The sequence below is a fragment of the Colius striatus genome, chromosome 17 (genome assembly GCF_028858725.1).
Source record: "Colius striatus isolate bColStr4 chromosome 17, bColStr4.1.hap1, whole genome shotgun sequence".
NCBI lineage: Eukaryota > Metazoa > Chordata > Aves > Coliiformes > Coliidae > Colius > Colius striatus.
In genome coordinates this window covers 13,088,562-13,116,451 of record NC_084775.1, presented here as the reverse complement: position 1 = coordinate 13,116,451, position 27,890 = coordinate 13,088,562, and the positions used below count along the sequence as shown (strand labels likewise).

The 27,890-nt window shown below is 57.0% G+C and overlaps 1 protein-coding gene across 9 annotated transcripts in view; it reads right to left on the bottom strand.

The window, feature by feature from the left end:
* NCOR2 (nuclear receptor corepressor 2) overlaps positions 1-27,890 on the bottom strand; it is a 239,815-nt gene that overhangs the window by 38,536 nt on the left and 173,389 nt on the right. For 8 of the 9 annotated variants that reach the window (XM_062010425.1, XM_062010430.1, XM_062010431.1 and 5 more), the window contains exons 15-20: positions 24,242-24,366; positions 23,165-23,334; positions 19,798-19,860; positions 10,588-10,730; positions 4,847-4,994; positions 1,920-2,478 (exon numbers count right to left, since the gene is read on the bottom strand). In XM_062010425.1, the coding sequence (XP_061866409.1) occupies positions 1,920-2,478; positions 4,847-4,994; positions 10,588-10,730; positions 19,798-19,860; positions 23,165-23,334; positions 24,242-24,366 (1,208 nt within the window). The remainder of the gene's footprint in view (positions 1-1,919; positions 2,479-4,846; positions 4,995-10,587; positions 10,731-19,797; positions 19,861-23,164; positions 23,335-24,241; positions 24,367-27,890) is intronic. The other variant, XM_062010426.1, reaches the window with a different exon arrangement.

Below are 27,890 nucleotides of genomic sequence, written 5' to 3'. Positions count from 1 at the left end.
AGGACTCATCTTTGCTAGTGTGACCCGAAGAAATGCCAGCCCTGTGTCTCCCACCAGCCCTATGCCCCATCCCTCTGGTGGGGACACCCCGGCCGCCCTCCGTCCCCTTCTGGGAGATGCCGCAGACAGCTCGAGGCTTTGCGAGGCGCAGGGAAGCGCTCCCACGCCCCGCCGGTGCCGGGTGGGCGGCCGAGCAGCGGCTGATGCGGCGCCGGGGCGGCTCACGCGGCATCTCAGCAGCCGCGTCCCGCTCACTGCGAGTCACGCTGCAGCAGCGGGGCCGCGGAGCCGCCTGCACCCCGGCAGCCCCAGCCTGGGGGAAAGGGCACAGACACCCCCCAACAGCACGCTGGTGCTGAACCTCTGAGCTGGGTGTGCTCCATCGCCACACCGGATAAGAGGAGTGGCCTGGGAGCTGCAGGATGCCTGTTTAATATTCCTGGAAGCTGGTAACTGTTTGACAAGAGAGAGAGAGAGAGAGAGAGAGATGCTGACTCAGCAAGGAACTGGGGATGAAAAAGTTGTCCCTAAGACAACTTGCTCCACCGCTGCTGGGAAGTTGGTACGAGCTGCTGTCCTGCTTTCCCTTGGGTTAATGTTATATTGGAGCAGTGAGGCTCCACTGGTCTCACTCTCCCTTGCTGGGAGATTTTCTCCTGTCTGGGAAGGAGGAGAGGTTGGTGAGGGGTGGTTCTGGCCTCTCTCCACCACCAGAAAGGAGCACTGCAGCCAAGAGGCCTCAGCCCTGCCAGGGGACAGGGCCAGTGGCATCGGCACCATCCCTCAGCATGCTCGGTACTGCTGCTAACCCCTCACAGACAGAGGGGCTGGGCAGCACAGAGGATGCTCCCACCCAAGTAGCACTCACCCATCAGCTCCTGCAGCCAGCACAGGGCAAGTGTGGAGGCTGTAAAGGGTGGCAGAGATGCACAACACCTATCCACCACTTCATCCTGCTACTGTGCTCAGCTTTTAAATAGCCCCATCCACAGCACTGTGTACAGCCCACTCGGCCTGGCAGCACCCATCTCACTGCCAAATGGCCCCTGCAAACCCACGAGAGGGATGCAGGATGCAGGATGTCAGCCTCCAGTCAGAGCCCAGCTCCAAGGCAGTGAGTCAAGGGCAACTGCCATCCCTATGTGCAATGGCAGCGTGGACTCACATCCCAGGAGCCAGCATGGATGGAAGCAGGAGTCATCAGAAAAATCAGCACTACAAAGATGCATGTATCCATGTATATCCTTTAAACAGGAAAGCCTCTCCTCATTTGAGGTTCTTGGGTAGAGAGGTCTCTGTGAGAAAAGGCAGGATGTTTCTCCAAGGAGGAGGCCTGTGTTTCCCCTCCCTGTCCCAAAAGCCACCCATGAAGGGTCAGAGGTGCCCTTGGCTACTGGCCCCAAGAGGGGTTGGGACAGCAGCAGCTCAGGTGAAGACCCGGTGGCATGATCCCAGGAAAGCTCATGCAGCCAGAGTGGATAAATCATCCCTACAGATCCAAGCAGCATCTCTGCTAAGGGAGTAGCTCACCTGCTCTGCACTGGGAACACATCCCTGACATGAGTTCCCTCCTGCCAGCGCCAGCTCAGACAGAAGCCGTCCCCAGCCCTGTGCCTCTGCACAGCCCCATGTGCCGAGGGCATGTCCCGCTCCATTGCATCACCCAGATGGGCTGTCAACAGCAGACACCCAGCAGCACCCCGACACTGGGACACTGCCCTGCTCTTTGCGCCACGGCCCCTTGGCAAGCGATGGCCAGAGGGTCACGGCCGCGTGAGGACACAGCCGGGCACGTCCCTTTGAGCAGTGACACTGCCAAGGAGCAGCTGCCCAGAGCACACGTGGGCCCTGCGGCACGCAGCGGCGATGCCCCCCCGGGCCCTGGCCCACGCACCCCCTGCCCCAGCCCCTGCTCCTACCTGCTCTTGTCCACAGCATCCTGCTCGTCCATCTCGTCCGCGCTGCAGGTCGCGCTGGAGTCGCTGTCGGGGTTCACCCCGGCGCCTTTGCTGCCTTTGTGACTCTCCTTCTTCTCGGCCTTGGGCGGCCCCTCCGTCCCGGCCGTCCCCCCGCCGCTGATGCCGCTTTCCCCCTTCTTATCATTCCCCTTGTCCTTCTCCGGGCTGTCTTCGCTCTCCTCTTTCTTCACCTCGCTCTTGCTGGGCTCTTCGCTCACCTTCTCCTCTGGCTCCTCCGTTTTCACCACGTCCACCACCAAGTCCTCCTGCACCTTCTCCTCGGTGCTGGGCGGCTCTGGAGCTGCCTCCGGCGGGGGGCTGGCGGGGGGTGGAGCGGGGTTGGCAGGGGGAGCCGGGGGAGCGTCGGGGGGTGTTGGAGCCTCTTCCAACTTGACTGTTGGTTCTGCACCGGAGTCACCTCCCGGCCCGGCTGGTGCCTTGGCCCCGTTTTCGCCTCCGTCTTTGGCGTCGGGCCTCGGCGAGGGAATGCTCTCGGTGTCGGAGCTGTTATTTACTGCAGCTGAGAGAAAGGGAAGAAACAAAAATAAGGATCAGCCCGAGATTCTCGCTTCCCATATCGCTGCCTCCACCCCCTCCCTTGGGAGGAGAACGCCCTCGTTCCTCCTGGGGGGAGAGGATCCTGGGGCTGGGAGAGCTGTGCTGGGATCCCTGGGTTCAGAGCAAAGGGATGCTCTGGGGGCCCAGCACGGTGACTGTTGTTAACCCACACACAAACCACACACCCAAATGCCTAGAGGCTGAGTGACTGGGAGGCCTGACTCTAGGGGTAAACGCTGGCTGCTGGCTGGATCCTCAGGACAGGACCTGCTCCCTCCTCACCCTCTCACCCATGGCTCTGGATCAGCTCTGCTCCCCTGGGACCAGGCACCTTGCTGGCACCCTGCTCGCTGACTTACGTCGCCCGTGTCCCTGGCTCTGCCACCCCCGGGGCAGCTGGGGACCATCCCAAAACACCACGCGTGGTTGTTGTTATTTAAGCTGCCAGCAGCAGAAGAAAAGAGGTCAGGGTCAGTGAAAGCAAAGTGCTGGCAGTGCTGCAGGACAGGTTAATTATTACATGGTGAGGATCACTCTCAGATCTGCCAGCAACAGCTCCAAGTGAGCTGGAAGCACAAGCAACCATGCGCTGCCGCAGATGAAGGTGCTGCCCAGAGACTGTTCCTGTGGCTAGGGAGAGGATCATTCTCTCCATGCCTTCACCAGACAAACATGGCCAGGGCCAGGAGCACCATCTCAGCACGTCCCCATGGGGCAGGACTCTCAGGCTCCTGTGCAAACGCTTCCTCACATGCATCCCTTGACTTGTCTTTCTCCACAGCAGCGCAGGCGCAGAGGGACTGTGTCCCAAGAGCTCTACATCTATCCTTGGAAGGAAAAGACACCACCCTCATCAGGAATCTCAGCTTTCTCCAACCTTTATTCACTTGCAATCAAGCAATGAGTGTCCTGTCGCCCACCCAGGGACAAGGTTTGCAGTGCATTTGGCCAAGCTCTCCCCAGCTGCCACTCGATGTCACTCTGAATGCCACTCTGACACAGCTAAAGCTCATCCTAGGCTCAGCTGAGCTCCAGGCTCATGGTGTTAACACCACAATCCTTATACCATGTCCTTCCACCCCATCCCTGGCTGGCCATGTGGCTCTCCGACTTCAAGCTACTGCCTGAGCATCCCCAGATGTCACCCTGGAGCCAGTGGCTCTGTGTACAGAACACCACCCTGGCACTTCTGTGCCCGTGACACTTCATGTCCCTTGCTTACGCCTTTCTCCAGCTCCATAGCTCACAGAACAGAACAAGAGACGAGGCTTGGAGCGTAAAGCTCGGGAGCATGTCAAGAGATCTGTCTCTAATCTCAAAAATACATTGTTTCCTCTCAGGCACCCTGACAAAGAGCAATAACTACCTTTTACTTTGCGCCTCTGAGTCACGTATCACCTCGCACAAAGATTTACCTGGAATCTGCCCTGTAATGAGTCACTTGCAACGAGGATTTGAAAAGACTTCCCATTTCGAGTCCCATTAGCCTGGGTGCCAAGGCCAGGAACCAGCGTGGTGCCAGCAGTGCTGGTTAAGTTATTAAATTACTTTGACAAAAGTCAAATGGGGCTATTGTTGGAAAATTATGCACATTTTCTCCAAACTGCCGCGCTTTCTAAGCGATAAATAGCTGAAAATTGTCACTTTCAAGCTGTTTCCTTTCTTTGGTATGGCTGAGAGGGAGGAAAACGCTGCCTTAAAAGGGAAAGGAGGAGGAAAAGACCCACCAAGATACATCAGTGCCGGTGGTGGGAGACCATGGCTTCCCCTGCCTTTGCTGGCAGTGTCAGCCCTGGGGAGCTCCACTGCCCCAGGCAGCATCAGCAGTGATGCCCTGACAGGACAGGGATGGGCACACACAAACCACGATGGGTTATCCCTCCTTGAGCCCCTGATAAGCTCCTGAGAGCCCACGGTTGTGGCAATCTACCCATGCTGAGTGCGCAGAGACCCTCCCGTGGAGGAAATCACCATGAAATGTGACTTATGAGAGCGCATGAGGACGTCACCCTGGGAAGCTGGGTGCTCCTGGAGAGCATGCTGACGGAAAGCAGAAACCCAAGAGCTCCCAAAAATAACCCTGTGTCCAGACAGCCACGGGAGGAGGGCAGTGACCCAGAGCGCTCCTTGCAAGCGTGAAGTCCAAAGGCATCCGAAATGCCACGAGTGCCTCGTGCTGCCGGACGCCATCAGCTCTGTGTGGCTTTGGGGCAGCAGACGGGACCCCCTCGTGAGCTCTGACATTTGCAGCCCTGGAGAGGCCGTACCCAGAGCAGCAACGCTGGGATTGTTGAGTGCAGTCCCCTCCCAGTTCCACCCCCCTGCCTCACCTTCCGCCTCCTCAGCCATCTCCTCCTCGTTGCCACTCGTCCCCGACACCTCCATCTCCTCGTCCTCGGCTGCAGGGGGAAAGGCTGCCTCTTCGTTCTGAACAGCGGTGCCTTTCTTCTTCTTCCTCTTGGCGTTCCTCTCCTTCTCCTGGGGAAGAAGCAGAGGATGGTGAGACACAAAGCTCAACAGGGAACCACACGGGAGCAGAGAGCACCGGTCCTGTCCAAAGGGCCAAGAGGAATGCCACCACCATCACAGCACGTGGGGTAAACCCTCTGATTATCAGTCCTGGGGACTGGACTCAGACAATCACAGAACGGTGGGGGTTGGAAGGGACTTCCAGAGCTCATCCAGCCCAACCTCCTGCTAAAGCAGGTTCCCCTCTATCAGAGGGCACAGGAACGTGTCCAGGTGGGTTTGGAAACCTCCCGAGAAGGAGCCTCCACACCCTCCCTCGGCAGCCTGGGCCAGGGCTCCCTCACCTCACCACCAAGGGAGTTTCTCCTTGTGTTCAAGTGGAACTTCCCACGTTCCAGCTTGTGCCTGTTACCTGTCACTGGCCACTACACAAAAAAGCCTGGCCCCATCCTCTTGACATTCACCCTTAAAGTACTTAAAAATGTCAATGAGGTCACCCCTCAGTCTTCTCTCCTCCAGGCTAAACAGCCCCTTTACCACCAAGCAACGCCTGGCTGGGCTCCACACAGAGCCCTGGCCCCAGGCAGCAGTGAGGCTCTGAGGGAGAGCCCGAGGGCAGGGGCTGTGTGTGCAGGACCCCCAGCACAGGGCTGGCCAGAGCCCAGGGTCCCGCAGCCGCTCGTTCCGCACACGTGGCCTCTCCAGGCCCCACCTCCGGCTGCACAAACACCCGCCCGCGGCCCTGACGCTCATCTGCAGATAACAAAGTTGACACCACAGATATGACCCAGCCAACACTTCCACACACCAGCTTTCGTGTCCCCTGCAGCAGATGCTGCCAAAGGACTTTGACCCCCGTGCCAGGGCGGCTGGCACTGGTGGGGACACTCTGTGTGGCACAGCATCCCCAAGGTGCCCCGTCCTGCCCCATCCCTGCTCGCCGGGGCACGTGCCACAGCCGTGAGGGCACAGACAGCTGCTCCCTCCTGTCACCTGAAAGAAAAGTCTCAGCTTTACAATTGTTTCCTGGCCCTGTTGCTTGAGTTAGTATTACCAGGAGGAACAAGGCCCATCATCTCCGGCTCTCCCTGCAAACCCCACACGAATGACGTGTGTAGGACGTTTATTTACATGGATGAAAAGATAAAGCCATGGTGGAAACATTAACTTTGCTGCTGGATCTCTGTCCTGGGAAGAGCTGGTTCCCCTCTTCCACCCCTCCCCCAACTTTTTAATCCTTTCAAGAACTTCCAGATAAAACAAACAAACACAACTGCTCTTTGCTTGGAAACGCTGCTTGCTCAAAATCTATTTTTATCAAATGGTGCAGGAGAGAGAGGGGGGAAAAAGGCTCCTGAGAAAGGGCTGTGTGACAGGGCTGAGAGGCAGAGCTCCGGGGTGCCCTGCCCGTCCCAGCAGCGCCGGTGATGCCCTGGCACTGCCCCGGCGGCGATGCAGCGGCCACACGTTTGTGTCTGAAGCAGCGGCTCCCCATCACGCTCATGTGGTGACAAAGCGCCGATGTTACTATGGCAAAGGCTTCTCTGCCTCTTACTCACGGGGCCGTGAGTCAGGCGCGGGCAGGAGCGGCTCCTCGCTGGGAATGAGCCGGGAATCGGCCTCTGCCTCGGCACCACGCTCGGCCAGGACCCGGTGGCTGCTGGCACAGCGGAGCAGTGAGCTGCCCCAGGGCACAGGGGGACCTTCTCCTGGCAGACCCCACTGCTGGTATTTAGGGCAAAAAATAAGGAATCCAGGCAGCAGATCCTGCTCACATCTACAGACGGGTTCAGCTGCCACCTTGCCTCTTACAATGCCAACAGAGCTGGCTCCCTCATGCAGTCTTGCTCCTGGCACCCTGCCCAGGAAACGGGCCCCTTTCTGCTCTCTCTCTCCCCCATGGCTCACCCTAGACCCTAACCACGACTGCATGGAAGCTCCATGACCCTTCCAGACATGGAAAAGTCTCTGTGAGCCATGTCTGAGATCAAGCATCTGCCATCACAGAATCGTTATAAAATGGTTTGGTTGTGGTTGGAAAAGCCCTTGAAGCTGCTGGAGTCCCAGCCCTCCTCTCACCCTGCCCAGCCCACCACTAACCCCTGGCCCTCAGCACCTCAGCTCCACAGCTCTGCAATAGCTCCAGGGATGGGGACTCCTCCTTCACCTCCCTGGGCAGCCTGGGACAGGGGCTGACAATCCTCTCATCATCACAATGTACTCTCCATCCAAGTGATCACCAGCAAGGCCATGGAGAAGTGCCAGCAACATTTGCCTATTTTGTGCTATCCCAGCCCATGGGGTCTCTGCTTCTATCTGCCACCAGGTATTTCTGCAGGACTTGATGCCACTTGAACACTGTCTCGCCAAGACCTCTGAGGAGACACACTGTGCACTGTGAGGACACTGAGCCCTGCATGAGTGGTCACTCCACACTGTCCTCCTGTGCCCCATGTCCCTCAGCCTGTCCCAACAGCAGGACCAGGCAGTCCCAGACTGGTGTGACATAATGGTGCGTGTTTGAGACAGCAGCAGGACAAGGTCTCACTATGGAACAAGTCTGTGCTCTGCTGCAGAGGCAGCCAGCAGCCATGGGAAGGGACAGAGGGGTGACCCCGCAGGCAGGACACCTCTCTGCCACCACAGTGAGGAGGGGCTCAGCTCTTCATCCCCACAACAATGCTCTGCAGACTTGGCCATCCTCCAGACAAAGAGGCCTCCAGGCTGTCCTACAGAAGCAGCTTTGCTGTACAAAGCCAGCACCATCCAAAAAAAAGCAAGGAACTGCAGAGATGATGCTCAGACAGGGCCAAAAGATTGGTCCTCCAAGCAGGACCAGCACCAGACCAGGGGATAACTCACCCATCTTCACTGCACAAGCAAAACAAGCCCCAGCAGTCACTAGACCAAGCTGACAATCACACTGCAAGGAGATCCTGGTGAAGACAGCACTTAATCTCCAACCACTAACAAAGAGAGCAGCTCTGAGGACACCCCATCTCCCAACACCCTGCTTTCCTCAGACACTGAGAGCAGAGAGCACAGCGTGCAGAAGGTCAAGGCTAAGTGACGCTGATGCCTGGGACATAGCCGAGCCGCTCGGCAGCGAAGCCAAGCCAAAACACACACAGAGGCAGATAAAGAGAAGCCTCAAGGTGGCCTGACCCTGGCCTGCAACTAACAGACTGCCTGTCCCACGGTGCAGGAGGCTGGCCAGGGCACCCAGATCTGTCAGGATGCTTGCAGAGGGTGGCGGGTGAGGATCTGCAGCATCCAGACTCCTTTAGCCGAGATCACAGAGGGATTTCTCTCCTCAAATCGGCTGGAGAAGGGTCTCGTGAGTGCTGAGCAGCTCAGGGGAAAGGGAAATAGGGCTCCACATGCTGGTACAGCCAATGCACAACTCCCCAGTCCCTGTGAGCTCTTTCTCCAAGGGAGAACCTCTCCAGTGAAAGGATGGATCTTCAAATTACATCTCCAAATATGGCACGTGGGAGCACACAGACCACACGGGCTCCAGAGAGGCAGAAAAGGAGCATCACCACATCAGGCCCCTTTGCCTTTTGTAACTCAAAGCCTTCTCCTTCCAAGTGCTCCCTGGATGCTCAGAGAGAGGGTTCCCCTGTCCCCTGAGCTCCTTGGGCTCTGCCCAGCAGGCAAAGGGAAAAGGGGGCTGCCGAGACATCTGTCCCATCCCACCCAGCAGTGTCCCAGCACGGGGAATGGGGACATGCTGCTCTGCACCACATATTTTTGGGGACAGAGGGACCATGACAAGTTCTGCTTCTCATCACACAGTGGTCACTGCTGCCTGCCTGTCCCCACAGCTCCTCCAGGTTTCAGCCTGCACACTGCTACCGCCGGGCATCACCCACCTGGAAGGGGAGGCTCCAATATGAACGATCCCCATTTGGGAAACCAATGACATCTGCTAACAAAGTTTACTCTCATTAGGCAAGAGGAAGAAAAGCAGAGCCAACTGTGTTTCCCTGCACACCATCAGCAAGAGCTGTTGGTGGTGAGGTCAGGGAACAATCCGGGGATGTCACGGCAAAAGCAGGCGATGCCACACTGCCTCGCCACGTGCTTCCTCCGCAGAGGTCCCGGCTGACTGCTGGGTATAGGATGAGATTTGGAGGCTGGGTTTGCTGGGGAATATATTTAGGAGTCAGGAAGGAAGGTCTATGGCAATTTAATCTCAGTTGTTCTTTTATTTTACTCAGCTTTCTGGCATCTGCTGTTGCCACAAAACAATAGAGCCCAATAAATAACAGCTGAACGTTCATTGTTCTTCTCCACAACCGAATCCCAGAGCCTCCAATGCTCAAAAAATAAAGTGATGATGCTGATACAAACTGCAAGTGAGAGTGAACAATTAGAGTGGAGAAGCCTAACGGCTGCCTTGGAGGGATGGATGCAGGGAAAAAACGTGGCTCTGCAGAAAAACACTTCCGTGATACAATTCCTGCAGCACTGGGAGCCAGAGCGAACGGAGAGCCACGGACTGAGCGGCGTGAGCTCAGCTCGGGCTCTCCCCAGCAATGAGCAGCCACAGCTCCTCTAATGTAACGTTCTGCATTCGGAGGGCTTGATGCACACTTCATTCCAGTCTTGATATGGGTTTTGGGGTCTTTCAGAGAGTTTGTTTGCTTTGTTTCCAAACACAATTGGGCGAAACATGGGAAGACAGGAGTGTCTCTGTGCAGAGAGAGCTAATAAAGAAGAACCGCCGATGCCTTCTCTTTCTCTCATTCCTATAGACTGACTAGGATATTAAATTCCTGGGTGAGTCATTCAATGTTTTCCTGTCTTTCTTTCTACTCTTGCTGTAATAGCTTGCTTGGAGAGATTCCTGCATTGAACATTGTCCTTTGCATTTTCAAAGCACCCCTTGGGGGTTTAGCCATGTGAAATCTATTAGCTAGAAATTGGGAACCCCAGGATACTCTACAAATGAAATAATTATAATCCTTAGTTGCTCTTAGCAGTCTGTCCTATCTCTAGAACAACAAGCAAGCCCCACTTCATTCACAACTTGCACCACAGGCCAGAAAAGCAGCAGCATCAGACTCTTCTGATGAGGAAACTGAGGCACAGAGAGACGCAAGTATCTGCTGACAGCCATGAAATCAATCGGACCAGCCTCTCCTTGCATTGTCCTAAGCTCCTGCATTCCTCTGGGGCAAACCACGAGTTTAGCAGGTACCTGCAGTACCTGTGAGGCTCAGAGCCACGTGGCCCTGCCGGGATCTCTGCTCACCAGAGTGGAACAGCACAACCTCCACAGCAGCGAAGGATCCGCGCAGCCGGCGCTGAGCTCACGACCTGCCCGACACACCACAGCCCCACTCCTCCTGTTCCTTATCTCCCCCCGTACCAGCCACGCTCCAGACACCCAGGCAGCTCCCACACAGCAGCTCTCCCTCCTCCAGACCTCCCAGGAACAGATGGGTGAACAACCCTTTCCTGTACTGCTTCTCACTCCCCAAGTCCCCAAGAGCTTTCACTCCCAAGATGGTGAAGACTCTCCCGGGCAGGGAGAAGCAGGGAAATGCTAGGAAATATCTACAGTGCCCAGTGTGGGCTGAAATGGGGCTCTCACCATTTTCAGTTTGTGCTGCTGTAGGATTTCATCCAGGTTCTGCCTCTTCTTGTAGTTGAAGTAGAAGTTTTTGCACTGCGACACAGTCTTGGAGCCCACCATCCTGGCAATGGCCGACCAGTTCCGCCCATGCTCGAGGAGACCTGTGGTTGGAGGAAGAATGGAGAAGGGTTTAACACCAGACAGGCTCCCACAAAGGCTGCACTATCCACGCAGGATGGGAAACATCCTCTGTGGAAGCCAAACTCCACAGGAACAATATGGTCACTAGCACCCAGCTGAATGGCTTCCTAGGCCAGGAGATGACCTACAAGAGCCTGTTTTTCTTTCCAAGGGGGGAAAAAACCACTATGCTGACCGTCTCCAGAACAAAATCCATCCCACAGCCACGTCTCAGCCCGCCGCTGGGCAGTCAGGAGGCCGAGTGGTGCTCCTGTCCCTTTGGGATGGTGGCAGGACTGTTGGCACGTCCAGAAACGGGGACAGGAGCTCCCAGTCCCTACCATGAAGCAAAGGCTCTTCTCACCTTCCTGTGCCCCTGTGATGCCTCTGACTGAGGTGACAAGGCAGTTCAGGGGGGCTGGAGTGGATGAGGAGGAAGAGCCTGGGCAGGCAGGGAAGCCCTGGTGATGTTCCGGGCTGGGAAGAGGCGTGCTGGGGCGTTAGTGCTGATCATAGACTCCAGAACAAAAGCAGCTCCCCAGGTCAGGCACCACGCCAAGGGATGGTAATCCTGGCCAGAAGGTGCCACCCAGGCTCAGGGCTCCTGCCAGCACTGGGGCAGCCCAGCAGAGTGGAGGAGGAAGAGGAGGAAGAAGGAGCAAGTCAGCACCCTCTGTCCTTGCGGTCCCTGCAGTGGGTGTGATTCACAACTGCAGCTCATGGGTGGGTGCAGTAGCATCCTGATCCCTCCATCTCAGGCTCCTGGAGGTGATGTGGATGAGGATCATCCAGGCTTCCTGGGAAATAAAGCCTCACTGCCCCCAGTCCCTCCCAGTGCATGGCTGGTCCTTCCCCTGGTGCCTGGTGGGGCTGGATCTACTGCCAGCTCACCAGATGCTGCCAGGACAGCTGGGTCATGTCAGCTTGGCTGGCTCCTGGGTGCCCAGGTGATGCCAGTGTCACCCACAGCTCCCCTGGTCCTCCCCTGCACCTTGTGTGAGGTGCAGGACAGACAGACTATAACCCCAGGGGCAAAGTACTGCCACAAAAGGTGACATCAAGATGAAAACCTACAATGAATGAACCTACAAGCATCTTCTTCTTTTGTTAGGGGTCTTTCTGCCCAGAAGCCACCAGCCACAGAGCCTGGGAACTGGCACTGCCTGGGCATCGCCCTTATCCATCCCCAAACCCCTCCAAGGCTCCTCTGATGCCACAGGGCTTGTGAAGGCAGTCAGACCCATGTTAGGGCTCCTGTGTGTGGCTCTGCTTATTTCTGAGTGCCACAGCAGCTCTGCCCCAGCCCCACTACCAGCCTTCAGCCAAGCTGCTGCCATGTGTCACCTCCGAGCTCCAGCCTGGACCCAGGTGCCAGCCCAACCTCTGCTTCAGCCCTACAACAAACCCTCCTTGGGTCAGAAATGATCTCAGCACAGCCCCCAGCAATCAGGCCCTGGGGGACACACACCTCTGGGTAGGATCCGTGTGCCAGTGTGAGGGGAGGGCACAGCACAGGGTCTGAGGGTATATCTGTGTTGAACAGATACACATCACACACAGATATACATCACACACCCCAGGAGAGATGAGACTCCCCTTTCCCCAGGTCCTGAAGAACACCAGCAGCACCCAGCACAGCAGGAGTTAACATGCAGCTGGTGCCTGTATCCTGCCCTGTCCCAGCACCAGGGCTTATCAAATTGCATGTGAGAGGCAGGCATCACACGGTGCTGAGCTCCACGTAAGCCAAGAAACAAGTTTGAGCTTTAACTCCACAAGTCCCAGCCTCGCTGCAGCCAAACCCACGACCTCTGTCACCCCACGGGCAAGCTGGGACTTCCTAAAGATAATAACGCACTCATACCAAAAAAAGAGGACATCTGGCCACCAACCACGAGATAACGAGCCAGGGCAGGAGTGGCTGAAGGCAGCAGGGGAAAACAGGACAGTCCCCTGTGTCACAATCCATCCCCTGTGTCACAACCCATCGCTGCTGCCCAAAGCAAACAAGCAGCTCGGCCCCTTTGCTCCTCTCCGCGCCGGTGGCCCCGCACCAAGTGTGACAGCCGGGGCTGGAGCTGTTTGCTGCGTCCAGGGCAAAGCCCAGGAGCACAACCCCTGCCAGCAGGGTGGCGTGAGTCCTGGCAGCGGTGGCGTGAGCCCGGGGCTGCGGCAGGCGAGCTGCCGGCTGAGCTGCTGTGCTGCCCGGCAGAGGGGAGCGGGACCCGGCGCGGTGCAGCCCAAGGCCAGCAGTGATGGATGGCTGCGTGATCCCTCCCCGGCACAGCGTGACCTTTGCCAGCCGCGGGCGATGCCAGCTCCTGGCTGCCCTTTCCCCTGCCCAGACTCGCTGTGTCCCCGGGGAACAAGAACACTGCTGGAGGAGCTTGCAGCTGGCCGCGCAGGTGGCCCTGTGTGAAGCTGCCCACAGCTCCTGCCTGCGGGATGCAGCGGGGAGCCCAGCCCCTCTTCTCTTTACATTAAACCCAGAGCAAAACAGCAACACCTGCTTCCCCATGCTGCATCTGCACGCTCAGGGAGGGACCAGCCGTGACACCCCTGGATGGGACATGCCAGGAAGCCCTCACTCTCCCCGCTGAACCCAGCCAGCGCGGCAGCCCCCAGCCCTGCCCCCCTCCCCGCCGCTCCCCACACGCCTCGGCACCACGCGGCCCTTTGCTCTGCAGCGACTGAAACTATGACTAACTGAGTTATCAGATCTTAAGGCAAGCTGCGCTCCTCGGCTTGGGGCTGCGGCTCCGGGCGCAGGGGCTGCCCGCAGGCACGCAGCTACACGCGACCCTGAGGTTAACCCCATCCTTCGGACCCCAGCGCCGGACTTACGTGCTCCGGGGCTGGCTCCGGCGGGCTGGGAGCACGCCGGGAGCGTGCAGCGGGCGGGCTGCGAAGGACGCGGGCGTCGGGGCACTTCTTCAAAGCCCCCCCGAGCACGGCAGCCCGCTGTGAAGCGCTGCGAGTGCTCCACTCACACCCTCCCCACGCATTCTGCTTTCGCTCCCTCGCAGCAGCCGGAGACGGAGAAGAAAGCAAAGCTGGTTCCTTAAATCCTGGGGGCGAGAGGATTTCAGAGCCATGGGCGGCCGAGAGCGGCGAGCGAGCGAGCGCAGAGGCTGGAAACCAGGTCACAGGCGGGAGACTCCTGACCCCGCTGCCAGAAGTTGGTGGGAACACATGCTCTGTCCCCAGCGCTCTTCCCTCCGGCGCTGCCGAGCGAGCGGCGTCCTCCGCGCTCCTCCTGCTCGCTGGAGCTCCCCAGCCGGCTGCGGACGCTGTTGTTAAGGTGGATGGAAGCTCCTCCAGTGGGGGGTTATTTTTTCTCCCCCCCTACCTCACCTCCTCGCTCAGCAGCTCGGGGCTACGAGGAGGCTGAACAGTTTCAGGAGATGCCCGACGTTGCCAAGAAATAATAATAACGATAATGCTAATGAAAGGAAGGCAGCAGAAAGCCGAAGGGAAGGGAGCAGCCGACCGCGCGCCGCAGCTCTGCTCCTGCCAGCCCGGGGACGGGAGCCGGTGCCGTCGGTATGTGACGGAGCAGCGAGCGAGCTCTAATCTGTTCCTCTGGCTGACCCGGGGCTCGTTGCATCTGAATGTGACCTCTAGACAGAGCATTAATAACGAACGTGGCGCTGACCCAAGCTGACAAGGGGTGCGGCCGCTTGGCACCCGCTCCCGCCCTCCCTCTCTCACTTTCTGTCTCCCTCGCTCTCGTCTGAATGTCAGCGGCAGGGGGAGGGATCCAGGAAAACAAAGCTTGGCTAATAGTTTCCTTCGCTCTCAAGTGAATCAAAGGCGCTTTTCTTTGGGGAGGTGTGCGGCGGCGGCGAGCCCAGCGCCGCACCAGCGGGATGCCGCGGCTCCCCGGCACACCTCGGCCGCTGCCCCGGCGCAAGGAGGGACGGGGAGAGGTTTGGCATCAGCCTCACCGTGGGCAGCCCGGGGCCTCTGCTCTGGTACCAGCAGGAGGGAAGAGGAGCCCGGAGAGCACAGCAGCGTGTGCCCGGCCTCGGGGAGCAGAGCTGGAGGGGCAGCGTGGCGGGCGAGGGCCGGCAGCCTGGGCCCCCTCGGCTCCCTGCAGCCTCACTGCAGCCCTGGCACGGCCCTGCTCCACTCAGGGCTCATGAGGTTGGAGGGAGCCCGTAAACAGGTCCCTGAAGGGGGATTTGGGTGGATGAAGAGACCAAGGTTACAAGGGAAAAACGAAGCGACCTCATTCCCCTGCGCTGCCGGACAGTACCTTGTGCAACCCTCCGCTTGCCTTTGGTGCCCACACGCCCTCGTGGGACTGTGGATGGAGGCAGTTCTGGCTACAGCACAGCCCAAATGCCCCGTTACCCCATCCCAGACAAAGACCAGCACCATGGACTCAGTGACAGCACCCAAGGCCTCCCGACAGCATGGCCGGCACCACAGAGCTGAGCTAGAGCATCACAGCCTCTTTCGCTCACCGATCTCGGGGTGATTCGCAGCGCGTGGGAGAACCGGGGCACAAGGAAGGTAAGTAATTCCTCCAGGGGTTACTCCCCCGAGGCAAGGGGTGGCAGAGCTGGGTGAGTGCCGCATGCCTGCGGCTGTGCCAAGGAAAGGGGGGCTGAGGCCATGTTCCTGCCCGGGCTGGGGGTGCTGCCAGAGGGGCCATCACACAGGCAGAGAGCTCGGTGTGCTCTCGCCGTGGCGGTGGGTGATAGAGTCCCTCCCTTGGGAAGGTGACACCAGAACCAGCCACTTCCCAGGGCTGGTAGCTGGACACAAGTGTGTGGCCAACGTACCCCATGGCTAGAAGGGAGGTTGCAGCCTAACTCCTCAGCAGCTTTCACACCCATCATGTCACCTCTCTGGGGGGAGGCAACGCCACTACATGAGGTGTGGGAATGCAATCGGGATATCTCTCTGCTCCCAGGGCTGGGGACCCTCAGCTCCCAGGTCTCCCCTTCGTAGGAGCTGCTTACTGGATCACTGCATCAAACCTGCTGCAAAAGCATCACCCTGTGCCCTGACCACAGACCTGCCCAGCACCCTCTCCTACCACAACCCTCCTTTTGCGCCGTGTCCCCATCCTTTGACCCTGGGAGGGGACAAGAAGCCTCCCCCAGGACACCTGAGCTCTCAGAGGTGCCACCCCCTCCACTGTAGCTGGGCAAACCCGAGTGTCCAGCACAAGGCAGCGAGTCCCCGTGCAGCAGCCGCTCCTGGCTGGGCCGGCTCTCTCCCCTCACCTGCTTCGGCTGTTATTCCCACTCCCTTATTGTTGAAAAAATAACGCTCAGAATTAAAACGTGGGCTGTAAATTACAGCAATTACCCAGCACTTCCCCTGACAGGCCTTTTGTGTTCCACTCGCTGACACTCACTGAGCAAATCCTCGCAGTTTGCTCCTACACGCACCAGGAACGCTCAAGCAACGGGGGCAGAAGGCGCAGCTCCGGGGGCACGGCGGGATCAGGATGAGCTTCACAGCAGATGTGTCGTGCTCAGAGTGAGCAGATGCTGGTGCTCTGGTCAGGGCTGGGCTGTCCTCACCACAGGCTCCCCTCACACCCAGGCACATCCCACCTCAGGGTCGGCGAGAGGGACAACACACAGCAACCAGGACAACATGCAGCGACCGGCACAGGCTGCAAAGCAGCTTCTCCAGCCCACAGGAACTACTGTCAGCAGGACTTTACAAAGTATCTCCAACCAGAGAGGGGAAGGCTCCAACAGCAGCAGAAGGGGGACGAAGGGAGGAAGGTATGGAGCTGCAGTCTCCCTGGAATCACCTGTTCACAGCCAGCTCCTCCTAAAAGCAACTCTGCAAAGACCCACACAGATCCACCTCTACCCATCCTTCAGCCAGCAGCTCGTTAGAAATCAGAGTGCAAACCCAAACGAGGGCTCCAGAAGGATCCTGTGCAGTGAGACAGGCTGAAAGGCAGCTGTGTTCAAAAGGCACTGTGAGGTGGCTGGCTCCTGCCGTGGGCTTTCCTGTCAGTGGGGTTGGGTGTATGTTCCTTTGAAGAAATCACTATTTAATAGAAAAAATCCACTCCAGTTTCATAGACAGAATTGGAACTGGAGAAAAAATGGTTCAGGTCAGTCCAAAACTTATCTTTTTGAGTTGGTTGTTGGCAGAACTGAGAATCAGTCCTCACAAGAATACCTTCTGTATCCAAGGAAATACTTCACATCTCCCCAGAAGGAACCATTCAGGAGTCCTGGTGGGTTATTTAACCCTCTGTCATCATCTTTTTACATCCATGCCTGACCCTCCTCTGCCTCATCATGCCAACACTACCCCGAGGCCACTCTGCCTCCCTGGCCTGGGAAAAGGCATAAAGAGCCCAAGGCTGGCTCTGCCTCGCGAGTGAGGAGTAAAGAGCCTTGGCAAGGTGTGGGAGGACCTCAGGCAAGCAAGAAACTGCCATTTCCACATCACCTCTCTCCAAAGAGTTAAAACCACTTGTTAGACATTGTGAGGGGAAACCCAGAGCCAGGATGAGAACACAGAGCAGACTTTAAAGAGTAACGAAGGTCAGGTCGAAACTTCCTGGGTTCAGTGAGTTCAGCTCCAGCTACTCTGAGGAGGGGGCAATAAACCTACCCGCTGCTCACAGGCTCCTTTCCAGCCTACCTTTAACTCCTGCCTGCACAGGCTCCTGCCAGCAGGTCCCAGGAGGCAGGAGCTGCCTAAACATTGCCTTTTAAGGAGCAGCCCTGTCCTGCTGCCGAAAGCCTCCGCACCCAGCCCGGCAGAGCAGTGGGTGCTGCCCGCTTCCCGCCTCGGGAAGGGAAGAGGGGAAATCCTTAAGCAACTCCAGTCAGTCAAAACCTGCTGCTTTTAGGATCACAGCCGTGGTGCAAGGAGGCAGTATCAGAAAAACACACTTCCCTTGTCATTAGACCAATCTCTGCACGTTTTGACAGACGAGTGAATCAAAGTTTATTGCGTAATAAAAGTGTCATTAAGCAAGAGCTCTCCTCTCACTAGGTTTTCGTTCCCCTAGTTAACTTTAATATCCTGGTACTCCCCTTTATTGTCTCTCCCAGCAAACACAAATCTGCCTTCTCCTGCCTGGAAACTCCATGCAGCTCTGTGACTCCAGAGCAGAGCACACAGCTTTGGTGTTTCACTGTCCCAGAGCTGTTGCCTCTTACCTCCCTGAGCAGAAATGGCACTGGCTTTCACACTGCACACAAAAAAGCTGGGAGTGACTGGCAAGGCCAGGCTGATGTCCCAGCTGCTGGGTCACCATCCCCACCTGCCCAAGCACCTCGAGCTGGGAAGGTTGACTTACTGTAGGACTCACATCTTAGCTGTTTAACTCCCCAAACCAGCCAGCTGTGTGCTCAGACTCGTCCCAGTACCAGGGAAGAGTGTGGCTGGGGCACAGGCAAGTCCTCACAGCAAGGAGGATGGGACGGTGGCCATGTCTATGAGCCCACCCTGAGCCAGGTGCCCACCACCACCTCCACCTCTGCCCAGCCGTGCTGGCAGTGGGCTCTGCTGCTGTCTCCTCCAGCCTCTGAGGTTACCCCAGAGTTTCATGGTCGCTGTGTTGGAAACCCCCACTGCACCAGTCCCTGGAAAGGCCAAACAGAGCCAGTCTGAAGCATTAAAGTGGCTGCTTCCTGGCAAAGGGGAATTTGGCTTCTTTGTAGAAGTCTGGTGTTGCAATCTCAGTTTCCCAGGTTGTAACGAAGGGGAAAACATCAGCAGTCGGGCTTGACACCAGCAAATCTCCCTGCCTCGTCCTGGCCCCTGGGCTGGAATAACGCTCCGTGCTCCCACGCTTCATCCTTCCTCCACGCAGGCTTTGGCAGCTGGTTTTAAGGCTCCTTAAGCACACCTCCAGCATCAAGAGGCACTTTTTAACAACCAGATGCGATCTCCAAAACAAAGCAGCTCTCGGAAAAGATCCCTCCAACGACCCTCCTCTGCTCAGCACCTGCTCACCGCATTACCTGGCCCGGGGCCAGTTTGCTTGATTAAAGTCTATCCATTAAGTTTTGTGTCTGTAGAGAGCCCCGCTCAGCAACGAGCAGGATTGGCACCGGGTTGGAAAGAGGGTTTGGAACAGCTTAAAGGCGAGTGAGCCAAACACTTTGGGATATTCACAAGCAAAGTAATCCAAGTCCACAGCTCCCCTCGGCACCTGGGCAGCCAGTGCTCCAGAACGTGTAATCACCATCCCGGCAGCAGGTGCGCTTTGCAAGCAGAGCCGAGGCCGCCACCACGCCTGTTTGCCTTTGCCATCCCCAAATGACACTCATTTCCATTTTAATTTCCCATTTACAATCCTCCCCGGGCCAGGAGAGTCGGCAGCGACACAAGCTGGGGCCCCGAGCTCCACGGCCCAGCGACAGGACGTGACTTTGGCAGCAAAACCCCCCTCCCATTAAAGCAGCGAAAGAGCTGGCGCAGGAGTGGCACGAGGAGGGGAAGTGGCAAGAAAGGGCTGTGCTACACTCAGCACTTTTTAAAAGCGGTCTCAGCAAAGGCTCTGAATCAGCTCCAGGATGTAAAGTCACCCCACGCAGCCCCAGCTCTCGCGAGCTCCCCAAGCTGCTGCCGAGGAGCACCGGGGATCACGTCCTCTCCCCAAATCCCAGAGCTGTGAACACGGGCAGATGCTCTCAGCGGGTCTGGAACTGATCACACCGACAGCACAAAGCTCCGGAGAGCGGGACAGTTACACCTCCTGGGACACTTACACCTCCTGTCATAGGCACCAGAAGCTGCGAAAAGCAACAGGCCAAGCACCTTCCTCATGTCCTATGGTCGGCTCCTGCCTCGCCAGACACAGCCCAGACATGGCTGGTGCCAGCAGAGCTCCTGGGCTGCAGGGGCTGAGCACGGCCTCTGTTCCACCGTCTGCCTCCCACAAACGTCCCCCTGAGGCTCACTGGGAACAATTCAGCAGCGGGACGGACAGAACCTGTCCCCAGCACCCTGCCTCAACAGCAACGGCCCGACGCCGTCCAACCCCAAGCACTGAGCCAACTCCACCGGCAAAGAAAGAAAACACGGGAAAGAGAACGGGTGGCTCACCTTTTTTAGCCGTCTCCATCTCCTCCTCGGTCCAGCGAGAGCTTTCATTCATCTCCAGGGAAGCTGGGAAAGAGGAAGGAAAGGAGAGCAGTCAGCAGTGAGTGGGACCCGGCGAGCTCAGAGGAAATGCCCCAGTGCCCAAACCCCGTCCCGTGCCGTTCCCCAGAGACACAACAGAACGCTGTGCAGGGCAGAAGCGCCTCAGCAGGGAAGGCTGTCCCGCTGCAGGCTCTCCAGGCTTTGCCATGCCACAGCTTTCCCCTCTCCGGGACGCGTCTCTGTCTCGGTGATGCAAAACCTCCACTTTGGGACTGGAAGCAAAGCCAGATGGCTTGAGGGTGGCAGCAGATTTCCTGCTGATTTGGTGCCACACACTCTGGCCCGCCAACAACAGGTACCTAAGATGGAGCTGACTTTGGCTGCGTGCTCTGGAGGTGGCAGACGCAGGGTGGGACTGTCACCCTCGGCAGAGACGGAGGAACAGCGTCACCCCAGCGGTGACTTGGACCAACAAGCGAGGCTGGCTGTGCCTGACTGCGGGCTCTCTTGGGCCATCACTGGGCTCTTGGCTGTCTCAGAGCCACTTCCAGCAATGCCAGCAGCTGCCAATGCAGGGGGACACGTTGCTCTGTCTGGGAGAGTCAGACAGGGGTGTCACCACCTGATGCTCCCCCTCTCCTCTACCCCAGGTGCGGTGCTGGGGACACTGAGGTCCTACATAAAGCCTTTACTATGCAACAATCCTGCTGGCAGCCTGGCACAAGAGCAAACCCTACAATAACAAACCAGGGTGTGAGTCAGAGGCAAAAAACAACTCGGTAAGGAAACAGATTTCCGGCTCAGGCTGCCAAGGGGTTATTACTCTAAACAACAGGCAAAGCATTATTTCAACAGTGATGAGAGATGTTTTGACAGTGTCCTTTCAAAATGGAAAACAGGCTGATAGGTTCAGGATAAGGGATACGGGCGAGGAGAGAAGGAAGCATCATCCAAGAAGCTCTACAAGAAGCTGAGCCCCTGTGGGAGGACACCGCGGGCTCCAATGCCCACAGTATCGACCAGAGGAATCTCCTTCAGAGCTGGCTGAGCACAACCTGCGAGTGTCACCTCCTGGAAGCAAGCACAGGTCATTGCCTCCCCTAGAAACACCGTTTCCCCCCTTTGGGACATCAGCCAAGAGGGAGGGAAATCGGTAGCCGACGGCTTCCCGTGGCCATGGGCAGAGCCAGGGCCGTGCTGCTCAGTTCTGTGAAGGCGAGTGGCCTCGGTGTGTGGCACCAGGCCCTCCATGTGTGGCATTGGTGCCAGCCCTCTGCTCAGCTCTGGGCATGGCTGGGGCTGGATGGGAAAGAAACGTCACCGAAACGGCCGGTTTGGTTTGATTAATGGGATTCGCTGAGGTTGCACAGTTATGAAACAGATGCCTACGGGGAGCTCCGGCGCGCTGCAGTTAAACCACAGGATGGGTTTGTGTTGGGTTTTTTAATGTTCAATTGGTATTTAAAAGGCAGTAACTTTCTTAGCCAACCTAAATTAAAGCACTATGGGAGACACATAAAGTGAAACCAATTGCTCAGATATGTCACTGGAATCGATCCATTCCCTCTCCCCAATTTAACATGATCTAAAGTCTTTTCCCTGCGTTCACAGCGAAGTTGAGTGAGGGCTCTGAGATGCTGGGATAAGAAAAAAACCCCATGTAAGTTATTGGCATTATCTGCTGCTTCTCTGCAGCATTACTTAACAAGTTCGGGAGGGAGAGCAGGGCTCCGATGTGCCGGGAACTATTTATATCGGCTGTATGAAAACAGAGAGCTCACAAGCAAGGCTGCAGCCAGTTGTCAGCAGAGGAATGGGGAGGCAAAACACCTCCGGGTGATTTATAGCACATGGAACAGAACGAGCAAGAAACTGCAGAGCAAGGAAAGCAAGTGGAGTCACCCTGTTTTTATTTTCACCTGCCTTAGGTAGCGCAGTAATAACTTTGTACTTGATAGAGTAGGAAAGAGAGAGAAAAACCCCAGCCAGGTTACTCCATGCATCAGCTGCTTTAAGTCAACACATGAGCAGTTTTGGATGGTGACCACCACGGGTGCCACAGAGGAGAGAAGCAGATGAGCTCGATGCAGGGTTGTGGCTGGGAATCCCACTCTGGCCTGAGACAGGCCCAGCATGGCTCCAGCTCGCTGCTGCTCATGGGCATGGGCTGGCACGGTCCCCGAGTGGCATGTTACGGGCAGCACGCTCTGCCCTCACCCACCTGCCTCTGGAGCTGCTGCCGGCCTCTCCCCGCTGTGCCCCGCAGCCTTGCACAGACAGGAAGGAAAATGCTGGTCGCTACGGCTGGCTGGCTATTGATGGGGGAGCTGAGCAGGGCTATTGGGGACCAGCATGAGAAATGCTGCTTTTTGGGCAAAACACGTGCAATCTGAGGTGCACAGCACAATGCAGCCACAGGGGAGGCTCCTGAGCAGCCTTTACCCACTGCCTCCTCACCACGTCCTTCAGCTGCAGAGACACTGAAGGGATAAGCCTGATTCCCATGGCCATGGAGTTCACAGACCCCACAGCTGCAGCTGCTCGGGCTTCAGGCAAATTTGGTAACAGAGAGTGCAGGAGAACTGGCTGAGACCCAGGCAAGCCCAAGAGGGCAGAGCAGGCTCCTGTGTAGAGGTTACTCAAACCCTGAGCTGCTGCAGAGGAAAATATCTCCAATGCAAGAAGTGCATGAGCCCTGCATGAACCCAGCCATGAGCTGCTGGAATCACAGAATGGTGGAGGTTGGAAGGGATCTCCAAAGACCATCCAGCCCAAACCCCTTGATCAAGGGGCACAGAACACATCCAGGTGGGTTTGGAAACCTCCTGAGAAGGAGTCTCCACACCCTCCCTGAGCAGCCAGGGCTCCCTCACCTTATCACCAAAGAAGATTTTCCTTGTGCTTAAGTGGAACTTTTAGTGTTCCAGCTTGTGTCCATCACCCCTTGTCCTGTCACTGGACACTAGAAAAAAAGTGTTGCTCCATCCTCCTGACATCCATCCTTTAAGTACTTATAAGTGTTAATGAGATCTCATCTTAGTCTTCTCTTTCTAGGCTACAAAGAATCGATGGCTTCCCTTTTTATCTCTTGCAATCTGAGGCCTTAAACCCACAAACACTCAGCCAGGACAACCCAGGCTTACAAATGCAACCGTTGCTCCAGGCCAACTGCGCTGGGCACGCAGCAGTACAGAGAAAACTCCCCACCACTCCCTGAGAAAGAGGATTCCACGAAGGAAAACTCTCCAACTCTGTGAGCAGGGGAGAGACACAGCCCATCCCAGCAGAGCAGATGCCCCCAAAGCCCTTCTGGTGCCGCGGTACGCACCCAGCTCGGCGCTCTGCTGCGGGGTGGCCGCCTCCTCGTTGGCCTCGTTGGCCATGGAGCGGGTGATGCGGCCCTTGCGCCTGCCCTGGCTGTTGGCCGTCTTGCGACCTTTGGAGGTGACGGCTTCCTTCTCATCGTTGTCTTCCCCAGACGTGTCATCGTTCTTGTCCCTGCAAGGAAAAAAAAACAGAGAGGGAAGAATAAAGAAGAAAACCCCGGCGTTGGTGGGTTGGTCTGGTTTTTAGGTCAAGCAATTATTTCTCTGCACGTGTTTGGGGATGTTGGGTTGATTTTGTTGGTCTTTGGGGGGGGTGGGTCTGCTTTGCCTTTTCTGCACACGCAGCCTCTTTTCCTGGCTGGGAGCGGGCTGGAGCGGCGCTGGGGTGATTTGCAGCGGGCTTTGCTTTCTGCAGCTGGCGGCAGCTCCACCACCAAGTGCACGCAGAGACCTGACGGAGACAGGTTTAATACCAGACCATTCAAATTCATCCCTGCCTCCTCCTCATTTATCTTCCTGAAAGGGACCTGCTGGTAAATGTCTTTGCAGCCTAGATATAATGAAGCCAGATGTTCTTTTAAACCAAGTATTAAGCCCATTACAGATAGCTAGTGGTCTGCGTGCCAACCTGTCCCTGCCACGGCTCCGAGCCGGTTGGTGTGAGGGAGGCAGGGCTGGCTCAAGGTTTTCATCTGGGAGCACTCACATTGACATCAATAACGCTAAAGGTGAAGTGCCGTGATCAGATTGCTCCTCTGACCCCCAGAGGCTCTTGCAACAGCTAAACAAGCCACAGGATCGCAGGGGCTTTATGGGTTGATTTGGTTTATATAAAATGAAGCCTATCAGAGCTGCTTTCCCAATTTGGGAGCATCAGGGAAGAGAAATAGAGAGCAGGCTCTGTCCTTCCCTTCCTGAAGAGAAGGTGAGGTGGGCACATATGGCCCTGCATGAGGTCAGGAAGCCCTGATCCATGCTGTGTCCCACCACCACGCTCCAGCCCCGCATTCCCCCTCCGCAGCCCCAGCCCAGCCCTCACTGGGGATGGAGATGAGCCAGGCAAGAAGGGTTGTCCTTACTTTGTCAGTTCTTCTTTGTCATTTTCTGTTTCCTGCTTGTCTTCCTCCTTCTCTCCTTCCTTCTCCTTTTCTTTCTCTTTCTCATCTTTCTCTTCTTGGCTGCTCCGGGGCATTTGCTGCTGCTGCTGCAAAACAAGAGACGTAAAACAAAACAATCCCTCGGTGCTGAGGCGGATACAGGGCAGCACCTGGGCCAACCTAAACAAACGTGATGGAACAATGCTGAGGGGCGAGTGGCCAAGAGGAAAAAGCGCTGCAGGCAGAGGGCACAGGCTTACAGAGCTTTCTGGGGAGATGAGAGGTGGTTTGGGGTCATGCACGGCAGCCACATGCCAGCTCCTGTTCCAGACAGCAGGACAGTCCCAGCAGCTTCCCCTGGGGTCAGCAGGCAGTGAGCAGGGACTTGGCATGGGTAATGGGGGGCAGGGAGGTGAGAACAACCCCTCTGTTCCCTGCAGAGGATTTGCAGCTGGGAGGATGCATTTTGCTGGAGCATGAAGGAGACAGAGGCACCAGAGATGTCTCAAGGTTCATTGATACCAATGCTGGGACCTTTTTCCCAAGCACCTAACGTGGCCCACAGGGAAAGTTTCTGGCCCTGACTCATTGAGAAGGAGACATGCCCAGCTCCCTGCTGGCTCTGTACCGCCTGGCACCCTCGGCAGAGGCTGAGCACCCACCACCCTGACACTGCTGCTGCTGCTCAGACCGAAGGTGCCGCAGTACCCAGGGGAGGGACACAGCAACTATAATAGTTCTGGATTTTGTTTCAACAGCTGCAGGAAGGAGGATGCTGGTGAGGTCTGGTTCCCCTGACCTCCCTTCCCTTGGCAACCAGCAAACGAGAGGCATTTCATAGAGAAGTAGAAATTAGAGACGGAAATCATTTATTAAACCACCCTGCTCCTGGCTAACACACGACTGCTTGGGAAGGAAACCCCCCCGGGGCCCTGCCCAAGCTGCAGGGCTTCCACTACCTCTCAGAAAAGGGTTCAGTGATGTGACAGGGGGAGAAACAGCCTTACAGTGGATTTATCAGCAGAAAGTATGATCCCAGGTGGCCTGGCTGGCATTCAGCCACTCAGCAAGTGTGCATGAGGTGTCCCCATGTCCTTTGAGCCAGCAGGACTGGCCTGTCCCTGACACACAGGAACCAGGAGGCTGCCTGGAACATGAGTGTCCCTAAGCAGTGCTGTTGGGTGCCAGCTCAGCCCTCTGCCCCCACGGGCTGCTGCTAAAACAAAAGGAGAGGCTTTGGAGTAGTTTAACAAGAAAGCTGCTGATTCTTTCAGGCCCTGGTTCAACACAAGTCCTTAAAACACAGGCACTGCCATCACAGAAACACAATGGACTTTCAATTCCTCCTTGCATGGGGGAGGCAGCTGTGCCACCAGCTCCCCCCCCCCAGGCAGCCCCTGAGCACCTCCACGCAGCGGTAACACATCATCCCACACTCCTGTCACACCCCCAGGAACAGGGTCAGGGGATGCACAGTGGGGAGGATCCAGGGAGGGGGAGCTGGGGAACAGCTGGATGAGTGCTCTGTTGCTTAAGATTTTCCAAAGTCCATAAATCTCCAGGGCTTGGGGAATGGCTGTGTTCCACAGCAACTGGCTGTGGAACAGCATCATGCCCTCGCAGCCCCCAACCCCAGGAAGAGGAGGGGGTCAGTCCATGGGGCTGGGAGGTGGGCAAGCCTGAGCTGGCAGCAGAGGAGCAAGTAGCAGCTGTCACCCACATTTCTCCAACATTGCCCTGAACTCTCTGACTCCCTGAGTCACGCTGTGGTGAACCTTCAGTGTGAGTTCACTCAGGAGGTGAGGGCTGTGACCTCTGAGGGCCAGGCATGGAGTCCCAGCTCTGCCCATCGCTACCCACCCTTGCTCCCTTCACCACGTGCTTTAGCAAAGGAGGGGAGTCCAGATCAGTTTCCCAGTATTTCTACCCCCTAGCATGAATATTTTCTTTTGAGGGATGGGGAAAATCCTGCACCCCAGATATCTCAGCTCCCAGCTGTAAACCCAGGCACACAAGTCCCTGCCACAGCATCAGGCTAGCACAGGCTCTCAAGAGAAGCTTCTGCATCATCTCGTGTCCACACCTATTTGAAGCAGTGGACTATCACCCCAAGCAGCCACCACAGCTCCTGCCCACTGGGACAGGCTGTGATGGTGGTGAGCCAAGGAGCTCCCCGTGCCAGCCTACAAAGCAAGAGCGTAAGGGCAGGGAGAGGCGTGAGAGGCCGTGGAGGTTCATGCTGCAATATAGGTACTTCCCCTGAGAGGTATCTACCAAGCTCCACTGTGACAAGGATGGGCAAACCCTGCTGCCTGGCTTCAAGGGACCACTGTGCATCTCTCCATCTAGAGTTCTCACCCGAAACATCAAAACTGGGCTTCTCCCCAGGCAAAGAAGCATCCTGATCTGAGGTTGCCCTCTAGTGATTGCCCTGCTGGAGCCACGGCAGGTTGCCCAATGCCAGGGGCAGGAGCCAGGTGGGCACAGAGGAATAGGATGGGATGGCTCTCACCTGCCAGCCCTGTCCTGCCGGGCTGAAATGCAGAAACTGGGCAACACTGTCACCGTGAGGTCACGGTGGGGAAAACTGTCCCCAGCTCCACTTGAGGCTGCGCTCATGTCTTCATCAAGAAGGCTCCTAGTCAAATACAGCTTTGAACTCTGGCAAACACATGGTGATGGCTCATCCCTTGTGCTAGGGCTTGGCTGTATAGCAGGGCATCCCCCAAACACCCCAGGAAGCACCTCTGGGGACAGCCATGCTCCTGAATGGCACCGTATATGGCACCTTACGTCCCACCCTGGGGTCCTTGCTAGGCTGGAGGCTGCCTAAAGTACTCAGAGGTCCCAAACAAATCTGTGCTAAAGCTCAGCTATAAACAGCACGTGGAGAAAAGAGGTGGGACAGCCCCCAGAGACCCATCACAGCAGCCCCCTTGGCCCATCCGTGCTACACGCTGTACCCCACAGCTCAGAGTGAGCAGCACGGGCCTGGGGGCACGGCACGGGGCAGGGACCACTGGGGAGCTGCCGGTGCCCCCGCGCTGCGCCGGACGCTATTCTTAGCGCTGGATGTGCACCAGCTCGGGATGATTCAAGGGATGGGACGCCATCCCAAAGTGTGACAGGCCAGGAAATGCTTCCCCAATTACCAGCCGATGTTTCCCTCTGATTCATGCTGCCCCAGTTAGAGGTGGACCCACAGGTGGGTCCACCAAAGGCCAACACCAAAACTCCTCATCTCCCGGCAAGCTCAAACCTCTCTCCACCTACATGCCTGCACCCCCAGGGATGAGGCACCCCACCTCCCGGAGGCAAAGCATGTACGTGCTCCCCACCTTGCACAAGAAGGTGAAGGGATGTGCCCGAGGCCAGGGAAGATGCCTGTGGCAGAGGGCAGGGCTGTCGCTCCTGCCGCTCCCTCCCAGGTCAGAGGCTCTAACCCCCAGACCGCCCTTCCTCCTCAGCATCCCTGCTGCTTGTTTTTGCCGCCGACACATCCTGTTTATTTAAAAGGCCCCAGGACAAAATCGCGCTCGGGGATGTGTGAGCGAGAGGCTGATCCCACGGGCAGCCCCGCACGCTCCCCGCACTCCAGCCCGAGCCGCTCCCTAATTACAAACATCTGCTC